The sequence below is a fragment of the Agelaius tricolor genome, unplaced genomic scaffold (assembly GCF_023055355.1).
Source record: "Agelaius tricolor isolate 1412-34295 unplaced genomic scaffold, bAgeTri1.0.p SCAF_5, whole genome shotgun sequence".
In the NCBI taxonomy this organism is placed as follows: Eukaryota; Metazoa; Chordata; class Aves; order Passeriformes; family Icteridae; genus Agelaius; species Agelaius tricolor.
In genome coordinates, this window is record NW_027269265.1 from 1,995,364 (window position 1) to 2,006,745 (window position 11,382).

Below are 11,382 nucleotides of genomic sequence, written 5' to 3' on the forward strand. Positions count from 1 at the left end.
GTGCCCGGTGCCCTCAGGGTGAATTTGGGGGCACTTCAGACGCTCGCAGTGTTAATCCCGGGGTGCCCGGCGCCCCGGGCTGGGTTCGGGGGTATTTAGGGTGAATTTGGGGGCAGTTCAGACGCTCGCAGTGTTAATCCCGGGGTGCCTGGCGCCCCGGGCTGGGTTCGGGGGTATTTAGGGTGAATTTGGGGGCACCTCAGACACTCGCAGCATTAATCCCGGGGTGCTCGGTGCCCCGGGCTGGGTTCGGGGGTATTTAGGGTGAATTTGGGGGCACTTCAGACGCTCGCAGTGTTAATCCCGGGGTGCCCGGAGCCCCGGGCTGAGTTCGGGGGTATTTGGGGTGAATTTGGGGGCACTTCAGACGCTCGCAGTGTTAATCCCGGGGTGCCCGGTGCCCCGGGCTGGGTTCCGGGGGTATTTAGGGTGAATTGTGGAGCACCTCAGACACTCGCAGCATTAATCCCGGAGTGCCCGGCGCCCCGGTTGGGTTCGGGGTGCCGGAGCTTGCGCGCTGCCGCCGGAAGGTGCCGCCCGCCCGGCGGATGTTGCGCCGGGGCCGCGGCTGAGGGAGGGAGGGAGGCAGGGCCGGCGGAGCGGCAGCGGCGGGGCCGCGGTAGGAGCGGGACGGGCCCGGGGCCGCGGGGGGCTCGGGGGGCTCTGAGGGGACGCGGGGCGGGCTCGGGCCGGGCCGGTAACGGCGGCGGGCGGCGCTCGGACGGCCGCGATGTCGCGACAGTTGAGCGTGTCGTGAGGAGCCCGCCGGGCCCACCCTGCGCTCAGGCATGTCGCGACAGGAGAAGGTGTCGTGAGGAGCCTGCTGTGTGTGAGGGGGGTGGGCAGAGCCGCAGGGCTGCGGGGAGCTGAGGGGGAAATGGCTGAAGGGACGCGGCCCAGCGTGTCTGAGGGGCAAAATGAATAGCAGAATATTGTACATACCTATTATAGATAAATATTTTATCGGTGTTATTTCTCCGAGGCGGTGAAGACACCGCTAGCTCGAAGCAGGCAGGTTTCACGGGGCTGTGGGCAAGGCTTGCTAATCTAAATTAGAAATCGTAATTAAAGCTCACAGATAACCCCCCGGAGGTGGTGCAGCGTCTCCGTGGCGGGAGTGGCTAAAATTAAACACCAAAAACCCCTCAGGAGCAGTGTATGGGAACAGCAGGGTATCAAACCTGGAGTGCCCGGTGTGATTGTCCCACTGAGGTCCTTTTCCCTGGATTTGGATGCACAAATTTGGGCTGTTAGGCTTCCCCGGGCTTTGGATCTGTGTTTTCCCAGCAGTGTCTGGGGTTTGGAGCAGGGACATTGGCTCTGTGGGATTTTGTGTAGGACGGGTGACATTGTCCTGCACTGAGCCGCCGTGGGAAGACACTGAAAAGCTCCAGGATTTGCTGCTATTGTGGGCAAAGCTGTCAAATTTATTCCCCTTTGGATTGGTTTTTTTGACATCATGGGTTTTTCTGACATGGTGTGGGTTGGAAGGGACCTTAATGCTCATCTTGTCCATGGGCAGGGACACCTTTCACTATCCCAGGCTGCTCCAAGCTGGCCTTGGACACTTCCAGGGATCCAGGGGCAGCCACAGCTGCTCTGGGCAAATCAATCTTATCTTATAGATAAGATTTTAAATATTTTTGAAAACGGTCGCTTTGAGTCACAGTGGCAACTGTAACCATTACAAACCGTGCACCATTGAGTCCCTACGTGGAACATTTCTGATTCCAGCCGTGTGTAGCCCATCCTGGCTTTTCCAAGCCCCACGCTGTGCCAGGGGAGGGTCAGGATCTCCGGGAAAGCTCCCACTATTCCAGAGGGTGCTGGCACTGCCCAGGCTCCCCGGGGAGCGGGCACAGCCCCGAGGCTGCCAGAGCTGCAGGAGCTGCCAGGGATGCTCGGGGTGGGATTGCTGGGGGTCTGTGCCGGGCCCTGGCCGACCCCGCGGAGGGAATTCGGTGTCGCTGTGCCTGCAGCACGTCCCGACATGGCCGATGAGAACGAGGAGCTGCCGGCGGACGAGGAGCTGCCGGCGCCGGCCGAGGAGGGCTTCGAGCAGCTGGAGAACGACAGCCCCGCCGAGCGCAGCGGGCACGTGGCCGTCACCGACGGGCGCTGCATGTACGTCTGGGGAGGATACAAGGTACAGCTGCCCCAGCCCGGGAACCGCGTCCCGTCCGTCCACCCGGGCCGCGCTCTGGGCAATTATTCCTCCCCCGGAACGCAGCAGCAGCTCCAGCGAGCGAATTTGTAACACGCGGCCCTCGGGGGTGTTTTGCAACGCCGGGATAAATCACTGGGTGTTAAAAGCTTGGCAGATAACACGGATTTTTGGGGTGTCGTTTGCCTTTGGCAAAAGGTGAAGGGAGTATTGTCTGATTGGAGTTGTGCATCCTGGGAGTGGTGATTTTATTTGCACAACTGTATTTTTGGGTGGTAATTTGTAATTACGTTTTGTAATTGTAATTTGTACTTTTGGGTGGTAATAATTTTTTGGGGCGGTAAGGATGCCATGTTTGTTGTTGTCACACTGTGTGCTGCAGCACCACAAAATCATTTCAGTGACAAAATGAACTCAGTAAATAAACTCCTGTCTTGGAGGGGGTGGGGGAGGGAAAAAGGAGCTCTTGGCTCATTTCTGCTGCCTGGCTCAGGCTGTAAACCAGAGGTTTAACCTCCATTTAGCCCTGTGTGGCTCTGTGGGAGCTGACTGTCCCCAGCAGGTGCTGAAGCAGGCTGATTGCTGCTCTCCGTGCAGGTGGGAGGCACAGGAGTGTGGGAAGTACAGGCACTGCTCCTGCTGTGATCTGTGCTGGGATTCTGTCCCAGAAGGGGTGCAAACCTTCCCAGGAGTCTGAAATTCCCTGTGTCAAACACCCTTCTCACCCTGCCTTTCCTTCTGCAGAATGCCCAGGTCCGGGGGTTTTATGACTTCTACCTGCCTAGGGATGAAATATGGATCTACAACATGGAAACTGGAAGATGGTACAGTAAATCATTCACTTGGGGAAGAAATCTGATAAATCCTTGAATTGGCATGGAAAGGGCCTGAGCAGGGACAGAATTCCCTGATCTCTTTGTTCCCAGCTATCAAACTCTTGCAAAAGTGGGTCAAATATTTCAGGTTTGGGGTTTTTTTTTTTCCTGTGAAAGCATCCAAAATGTTTTCCCAGGATGGAGTAGGAGAGGCAGCTGAGGCAGGCAGCCTGGATAGGAGTGTGGGCTGTTTTGGGATTCCTGGGACAGGACAGAGCAGCTGGAATTTGTGTTTGTACCACTTTGGATGCCCGTGCTGGTCAGGGAATCCCTGCTGAGTTCAGGAGTTGTTTTCCAGGGCTGATGCAGCCAAAGGAGCTGCTCAGTGCTGTGCAGGAAATGGGATTTCAGGTGTGCCCCAGCCCTCCCTGGGGTCAGGGACAGCCTGGGGCACGGGCTGGAATCTCCTCTCTGTGGTTATGGTGTTTGCAAACAGGAAAAATCCAGGAGCAGAGTGGAAACCTGCAGTTTACACAGGTGAATCCTCTCTGCCTGAGGATTCTGAGCATTCCAAACCCCTGAGCTGGGCAGATGGGATTCCTAACCCCCAAAAAAACCCATGTATTAACTAAAGTGCCTTTTCCTCACCCCTCCATCATAACAGAGAATAATTTTGTGAATTATTACATCTGAAAAGGTGGGAAGGACAGGCTTGAATATCCACAGTGAGCTGTGGTAAGCAGAACCCTCCAGATGAGGCCATCCCTGCTGGCTGGGGGCAGGTGAAGATGCCAGCCTGGTTTTGCAGGAAGAAGAGCAAGACTGAGGGAGACGTTCCCCCCTCCATGTCTGGCAGCTGTGCCGTGTGTGTGGACAGAGTTCTGTACCTCTTCGGGGGGCACCACGCCCGCGGCAACACCAACAAGGTCAGCAACGCCTTTCTAGTGGAATAACACAACAACAGAATCATCATCATCATCATCAAATAGAATCCCTTCCCATGGGCTTGTGCCCTGGAGGCTTCACAGCACTGCAGGAACAGCCCGAGCTGGCACCAGCTGTGTCCTTGTGCAATTCCCCTCAGCAGCTGGATTGGGTCCCTGCCTTTGAGTTTGCTGATTTTAAAAGATGGGAGTTGCCAGAGTTGCCTGGATAATATCAGGAACTGATCTGGAATTGATCTGGGGTGGCTGGAAGTGTTTCTGTTCCCTCGAGTCTGTGGTAATCCCAGAATCCCAAAATCATTTAGGTTGGAAAAGTCCTCCAAGATCACTGCCCCATCCCCACCCCTTCAACTAGAACTAATTAATGATCTTTTCTGATAGTCTGGCAATGGGGTTTATATTAAATAGTTTTGGTCTATATAAATATGTAGTTTATGTACTTGAATAGAAGATCATCAATTTCTGATGTAAATATCAACTAGGAGGAGTTGGAAGGAGTTTTTGCAGACAATTTGAAACAAACCTCATTTGTAAGGTGGGATTTCTTCCCCTCCTGCTGTGGCATTCTTACATTTCAGTTTTGGGTGTAAGTGCAGCAGCTGGTTCTCTTCCTGTACAATTATATAAATGCAGAGAAGGGGTAATCCTGTAAAAAAGTCACTTTGCAAACTTCTGAATAATTTTTTAGTTGTAAGACAGTTGTGCTCTGTACACACCTTCAGTGTATCCCACAGCAGCTTTTGGATGCTGAAGCTCAGTGCCCAGAACCCTGTTAGTGCTGTAGAAGGTGTTTGAGTCTGAAAAAGGTCAGAACTTTTTGATTTGTGAATCCATCTTTTCTTAAAAAATATTTCCAGTGCTCTTCTTTTCAGCTAGGAAAAGAACTTTTCATTTATTACTATTTCTATACCAACACATGTTCATTTAAAGTTGCTATTTTAACAGCAGATTTAAGCTCGAAGCTGATGATGTGAGTTCAAAAAAACCTCTTTATTTTCCCAGTTCTACATGTTAAATGCCAGATCCACGGACAAAGTGCTGCAGTGGGTGAGAGTGGAGTGCCAGGGGGTGCCCCCCTCGTCCAAGGACAAGCTGGGGGTGTGGGTGCACAAGAACAGGTGAGGCCCCAGCGAGGCTCTGCTCCCTCTTGGCTTCTCCCTCCTCCTCCTCCTCCTCCCTCACCTTGGGGCTGGCTGGGAATGCTCCCCTGGAGAGGAGAAGGCTCCAGGGAGAGCTCAGAGCCCCTGGCAGGGCCTGGAGGGGCTCCAGGAGAGCTGGAGAGGGACTGGGGACAAGGGATGGAGGGACAGGAGCCAGGGAATGGCTCCCAGTGCCAGAGGGCAGGGATGGGTGGGAGATTGGGAATTGGGAATTCCTGGCTGGGCTGGGATTGCCAGAGCAGCTGTGGCTGCCCCTGGATCCCTGGCAGTGCCCAAGGCCAGGCTGGACACTGGGGCACCCTGGGACAGTGGGAGGTGTCCCTGCCATGGCAGGGGTGGCTCTGGGTGGGGTTTAGGGTCCCTTCCACCCAAACCATTCTGGGGTTTTGGAGTTTAACTCTTGTGCTGCCCTGGCCACTCCATGGAGGAGCTCCCAGCTCTCTCTGTGATTTGCTGGGGATTTGCTGCAGAGACTCAGGGAATGTGGGAGCCCCTGAGTGTCCCTGCAGCTGGGGCTGCTCCCTGGTTCTGTGGCCTTGCCCTCAGTGCTGCCTTTTCAGCTCCTTGGTGTGGGGAGTGAGCTCCTCATCAGCACAGCCGACAGCATCAGCTCAGCTGGGAACCTGCAGGGCTGCACCTGTGGGTGGCTCATGAGGTGCTGCACGTTGGTTTTGGCACTCCATAATCCTGTAGGAATTTCTGGCAAAGCCCTGCCAGTTCCTAACACAGGCCGAACCCCAAAGGCAAAACCTGGGGGTAATTCCCACTTCAGCTCCAGGAGAACAAGGTGGCAAAGGCCAAAGTGCAGTGACCGGGCTGCACATCCTGCCAGCCTCAGAGATCTGCAGGTGGAGCAGAGCTCGGGAGCCTGGGGCTGCAAACTGCTCCAGAGGGGTTCAGTGGGGCAGCAAACAGAGCCCTCTCCTGGAAAACCAAAGGAGCTTCCCTGGTTTTCTGAGCACAGAATTTACAGTTCTAGTTATATCTATATTTATATTTAAAAATTATAATTACATTTAATATTTATATTTAATAGTTATACTTTATATTTATATTTATATTTATGATAACAGAATTTATCACAGCTCTTGCTCCATGTTTTCTTGCAGGCTGATATTTTTTGGAGGCTATGGCTATTTTCCTGAAGGGAAGCAACGTGGAACATTTGAATTTGATGAAACTTCTTTTTGGGTAAGTAACCCTGGGAACCATTTCTGCTTCAACTTTTAATATTTCACCGGTGCTTGTTAAAACTTTTTGCTTCTTTGTGTTGTTGGTTTTGGTTTTTTTTTAAGAATTCAGGCCTTCCTAGAGGATGGAACGACCACGTGCACGTTCTGGACCTTGAAACTTTCACTTGGAGCCAGCCCATAACTACGGTAATTAATGCTTTGCTGTCATTTAATTAAGTCACAGCTCAGTAATGGTATTTAGGAGTGTTCATTTAGACAGTGGATCTGTCTAAATGAATTTAAAGCATTCATTTAGACAGATCCACTCTGCAAAAAGAGGAAATTTTGATTTGTTTTATTTTGATTTGTCTTCATGCATTTTTTCCTGTTGCTTGCTTTGGGTGCTGCTGCAGCTGCAGGGCAGTGGGGTTTGCTGTCACCCTCAGTGCCAGGGCATGCCTGGTTCCTGTCCCTGGGGGGCTGAGTGTGCTCAGGAGACAATTAAACACTGCTAATTGCAAATACACACATTTGGAGTGTGCAGGAACAGGGAAATGGGCTGGGGTTGCCACAGGGTTGGGGGAAGTGAAATGTGAGACCAGGAGCTCCAGGTTGCCAAAGAATTGCTCTGATTGCTCCATTCAGGTCTCATTGGTTCAGAAACCCAAGGAAAATGGAAATGGTGTTTAATGGGATCCCAGGGTGGTTTGGGTGGGAAGGAACCTTAAAACTCATCCAGTGCCACCCCTGCCATGGGCAGAGACACCTTCCTCTGTCCCAGGTTGCTCCAGACTGTCCAGCCTAGCCTTGGACACTTCCATGGGTTATTAATTTAAGGATTTATTATGTCACTGTCTCATTTACAGTTTGTCTTCTGTGGCTGAACCCTGTGCTAAAAGCAAAATTTATAAACCCCATTTTTAATGAGTTCCCTGGCCTTCCATCCATCCAAAACCTGCACACAGGGGGATTTACAGGCTGTGTTTTGTCACTCTGATCCTCGCTGGCCTTCAATCTGAGTTGAGCCTGGTCTCTCTTGTCCTCTGGTGCCTGATCTGTGCTGTCCCTGTCCCCTCCCAGGGCAAGACCCCGTCGCCCCGCGCCGCCCACGCCTGCGCCACGGTTGGGAACAGGGGCTACGTGTTCGGAGGCAGATACAGGGTAAGGCCAGGCTGCCCCAGCTGTGCTGAGCCCAGAGCTGAGCAGGGCCTGAGGTGTGAGCCACGCTCTGCTCTCTTGCAGGAGTCCAGAATGAACGACTTCTACTGCCTGAACCTGGACACGTGGGAGTGGAACGAAATGTGGGTGCTCAGACTCGATTTCCTCTTGTGACTGAAGAAATTCCTGTGGTCCTTGGGTCACTGCAGTATCCTGCAGATAGCTGAGAAATGATCAGGAAACAGAGAAGGATTTTGCTGTCCCTGTGGTGATTTGGGTGTTTTTCTTGCAATGCAGACTCACCCAAGGCGTCTGCCCCGTGGGCCGATCGTGGCATTCCTTAACGCCAATTTCCTCGGATCACCTCTTCCTCTTTGGAGGCTTCACCACGAACAAGCAGCCCCTGAGTAAGTCATTCCAGAGGGATTTGGTGGTGGCTTTTTGTGCTCTGGAGCAGCTCTGCACGGGAGCTTTCATGACTGCCTTGAATTCCTTCTAAATTCCTCCAACTCCTCGTTCCACAGAGCAGGAGCTGCTGAGGGTGTGGAGACACCACAACTTCCAGCAACTGATCTGCTCTAAAATTGTATCTAAAAGTGCAAACTGCAATTGGTGACAGCTTTACAATTCTCCACCTTCACCCCCATAAATCTCTGTTACATTGAACACCTGTTGTCAAACAGGAGCCAATGTTTTATAAGGTTTTTCCTAAAATATTTGATTTATCTAAGGACAGAAATGGGATGTACTACACCAGAGTATTTGTATATTGCAGCAGCTTCCAGAACTGACAGAATCCCGATTTTATCTGGGATTTTGCTTGTTTTCAGGTGATGCCTGGATTTACTGCATCAGCAAGAACGAGTGGGTGCAGTTTGAGCATAACTACTCTGAGAAGCCAAGGTATGGCAGACAATTCCCTGGAAACGGGGACAGAGGGGCTGTGGAAGCACCTGGTGGTGGCTGCCAGAGAGAGGAGCCTGGTTCCTCCTCCCTGCTCTCCTTTCACAAGCCCCAGAGTGCAGTGGGTGTGTGCCCCCAGAACTCCAGGGCAGGCAGCCTGGGAAACAGCAGGAAGCACAGAATTGAGGGTTTGACCCTGGGATTTGGGGTTTGACCCTGGGATTTGGGGTTTGACCCTGGGATTTGGGGTTTGACCTTGGGATTTGGGGTTTGACCTCGGGATTTAGGATTTAGGGTTTGATCTCAGGGTTTAGGGTTTGACCTCAGGGTTTAGGGTTTGATCTGGCTGCAGAGGACTCTGAGCTGTGAGTGCCAGCAGAGCTGACTGGAGCCCGTGTCCTTGCTCTGCCACCCCCCAGGCAGGGGCTGGTGTCCCCAAGGCCCTGCCCGAGGCTCATCCTGTGCACGCCCAGGGCTGTTCTTGGCTTCTTGCTGAGCAAACAGGGGTTGGTGACCTGCAGTTTAAAGCCCCTGTGATGCACTCATGGGGAGCACGAGTCTTCCTCCCTGTGCTCAGGGAAGTGCCCTGAGCCAGGTTAAGCAGTTAAAGCTCTGCTGCTTCCTGGTTTTCTCCTCTGGGCTGGCTGGGATGAGGAGGGAGCTCCCCAGCGCTGGGGTTTGGGTTAATGCAGGGCTGCTCTCTGTTCCCAGGCTGTGGCACACGGCCTGTGCCAGCGAGGAGGGCGAGGTCATCATCTTTGGGGGCTGTGCCAACAACCTGCTGGCCCATTCCAAAGCTGTGAGTTGGTTTTGAGCTTCCCCTTCCCGTGGAGTCTGCAGTGCTGGTCTCGTGGGGATCACAAAGGTGCAGGGACAAAGCCTGAGGGGGAAATGCTTTGCTCCTGCCCCAAGTCCCTCAAGGCTGGGAACCCTGAAGGCTTCCTCCAGCGTCCCTGCCCAGGCCAGGCTGGAATGGGATGAGCTTCGAGCTCCTTCCAGCCCAACATTCTGGGGTTCCCTGGCTGTGTTCCCTGGGCTGCTCTGGCTCCTGCTGAGATCCCACAGAACCAATTTTCTATCTCTGTCCTCCTTCAGGCTCACAGTAATGAAATCCTGGTATTCTCCCTCCAGCCAAGATCTCTTGTAAGGTAAGAGAGCAGGAGTTCAGCATGGAACTGTCTGTCCCAGCTTAGCTGGCAGGGGGACATTCCTGGGAGGGTGGGGAATGGCTGGGGCTGCCCCTGGATCCCTGGAAGTGCCCAAGGCCAGGTTGGACAGGCCTTGGAGCACTAGGATGGTGAGACGTGTCCCTGCCCATAGAAAAAGGGTGGAATGGGATGGGATTTAAGGTCCTTCCAACCCAAACCATTTTGGGATTCTAAGACAAATGAGGCAGAGTTACCATTAGACCTGTTCATGTTCCTAAAATACTGGAAACCATTTCTGCCTCCAAATGCTGCCAGAGCAGCAGCCAGGGCTGAGCATGGAGCATTCCCCTCCCTCAGCACCTCTGGCACGAGCTGCCAGTGCAGCCTGTCCCTGCTGACAGAGCCCCATGTTCCCAGTGCAGCCTGTCCCTGCTGACAGAGCCCCATGTTGGGGTTCCCAGTGCAGCCTGTCCCTGCTGACAGAGCCCCACGTTCCCAGTGCAGCCTGTCCCTGCTGACAGGGCCCAGTGTGTGTTGGGGTTCCCAGTGCAGCCTGTCCCTGCTGACAGAGCCCTGTGTGTGTTGGGGCTCCCAGTGCAGCCTGTCCCTGCTGACAGAGCCCCATGATCCCAGTGCAGCCTGTCCCTGCTGACAGAGCCCCATGTTAGAGCTCCCAGTGCAGCCTGTCCCTGCTGACAGAGCCCCATGATCCCAGTGCAGCCTGTCCCTGCTGACAGAGCCCCACGTTCCCAGTGCAGCCTGTCCCTGCTGACAGAGCCCTGTGTGTGTTGGGGCTCCCAGTGCAGCCTGTCCCTGCTGACAGAGCCCTGTGTGTGTTGGGGCTCCCAGTGCAGCCTGTCCCTGCTGACAGGGCCCTGTGTGTGTTGGGGCTCCCAGTGCAGCCTGTCCCTGTGTTGCAGGCTGTGCCTGGAGGCCGTCATTTGCTTCAAGGAGCTGTTGGCCAGCTCGTGGCACTGCCTGCCCAAGCACCTGCTGCACAGCGTGAACCAGCGCTTCGGCAGCAACAACACCTCGGGCTCCTGAGCCCCGGGGCACGGCCCGTGCCCCACCCTCTGTGTGTAGGTAGTTGCTTCTCGCCCTCCCGTGCATGTGAATGGCCTAGAGAGAACCTATTTTTGTGTGAGATGTTCCAATAAATGTGTTTGATGCCAGAGGAGATGAGCCTGAGCTTCAGCTGTGAGCAGGTGTGGGGTTGTGCACCCCGAGAGCGGGGGGGATGTCCTTGGGGGCAGAGCTGGGAATGCTGAGCACACCACGGCTCTGAGCGTTGCTTTGGTGGTGTTTAGCCCACAGCTCCACGTTGTGCCACAGATGTTTCAGGTCAGAGAAGCAGGATGTGGAAGTTAGGAGCAGGATCTGGAAGTTGTCCCGTTGTCAGTTGATAAACTGTTGTAAACCTAGAGATGTTAAAGCACCACTACTCTCTGCTTGGCTGTAGTTTGGTTTTGGTTTTTTTTTTTTTGAATTTTTATGTTGTGGAACTTCAGTTGTGAACCTTAGGTAGCAGATATTCTGCCCTGTGAGTGTAACTGGGAGTGTTTGTGCCTGTTGCCAGCCCTGTGGAGCTCCCCTGCCCCTGGAGCAGCCCCAGGGATGTCCCCTGGCTGCAGGGACATGGAGAGGGGACACGGGGGACAGGGCCAGGCTGTGCTGCTGTGGGGAAGGGGGGGGGAATCATGTTTTAAGCTGTCTTCAAAAACTAATTAAAAACGTTGACTTGTAGAACAATTCCTGTGCTGTAATTCCTGAGAGATCCTGGGGTTTTTCCTGACTCCCAGCCCTGCTCTTCCTCCCCTCCACAGGGTTCTGGCACAGCTGGGCTGGGGGAAACTGGGCCTGCACCTTCCCTCTCTCCACAGCCAGGGAATGTCTGGGGGGAGACAATTCCCCCTTCCCA

General features: G+C 53.8%; 1 protein-coding gene across 1 annotated transcript; it reads left to right on the forward strand.

The window, feature by feature from the left end:
• The first annotated feature begins 505 nt into the window (after positions 1-505).
• KLHDC2 (kelch domain containing 2) lies at positions 506-11,213 on the forward strand. Its single transcript, XM_071426051.1, has 14 exons — positions 506-619; positions 1,980-2,146; positions 2,909-2,988; positions 3,788-3,905; positions 4,926-5,041; positions 6,193-6,274; positions 6,379-6,462; positions 7,336-7,416; positions 7,498-7,556; positions 7,711-7,820; positions 8,244-8,316; positions 9,028-9,115; positions 9,412-9,464; positions 10,385-11,213. Exons 2-14 carry the CDS (start codon positions 1,991-1,993, stop codon positions 10,506-10,508), a joined length of 1,224 nt encoding a protein of 407 aa, XP_071282152.1. The 5' UTR covers positions 506-619; positions 1,980-1,990; the 3' UTR covers positions 10,509-11,213.
• The last annotated feature ends 169 nt before the right edge of the window (positions 11,214-11,382 follow it).

Bases quoted from the DNA above. Each gene is read 5' to 3' on its own strand.
- KLHDC2 (XM_071426051.1), top strand. From the start codon at position 1,991: ATGGCCGATGAGAACGAGGAGCTGCCGGCGGACGAGGAGCTGCCGGCG. The intron at 2,147-2,908 runs GTACAGCTGCCC...TTCCTTCTGCAG, and splicing joins ACGTCTGGGGAGGATACAAG to AATGCCCAGGTCCGGGGGTT. The intron at 8,317-9,027 runs GTATGGCAGACA...CTCTGTTCCCAG, and splicing joins AACTACTCTGAGAAGCCAAG to GCTGTGGCACACGGCCTGTG.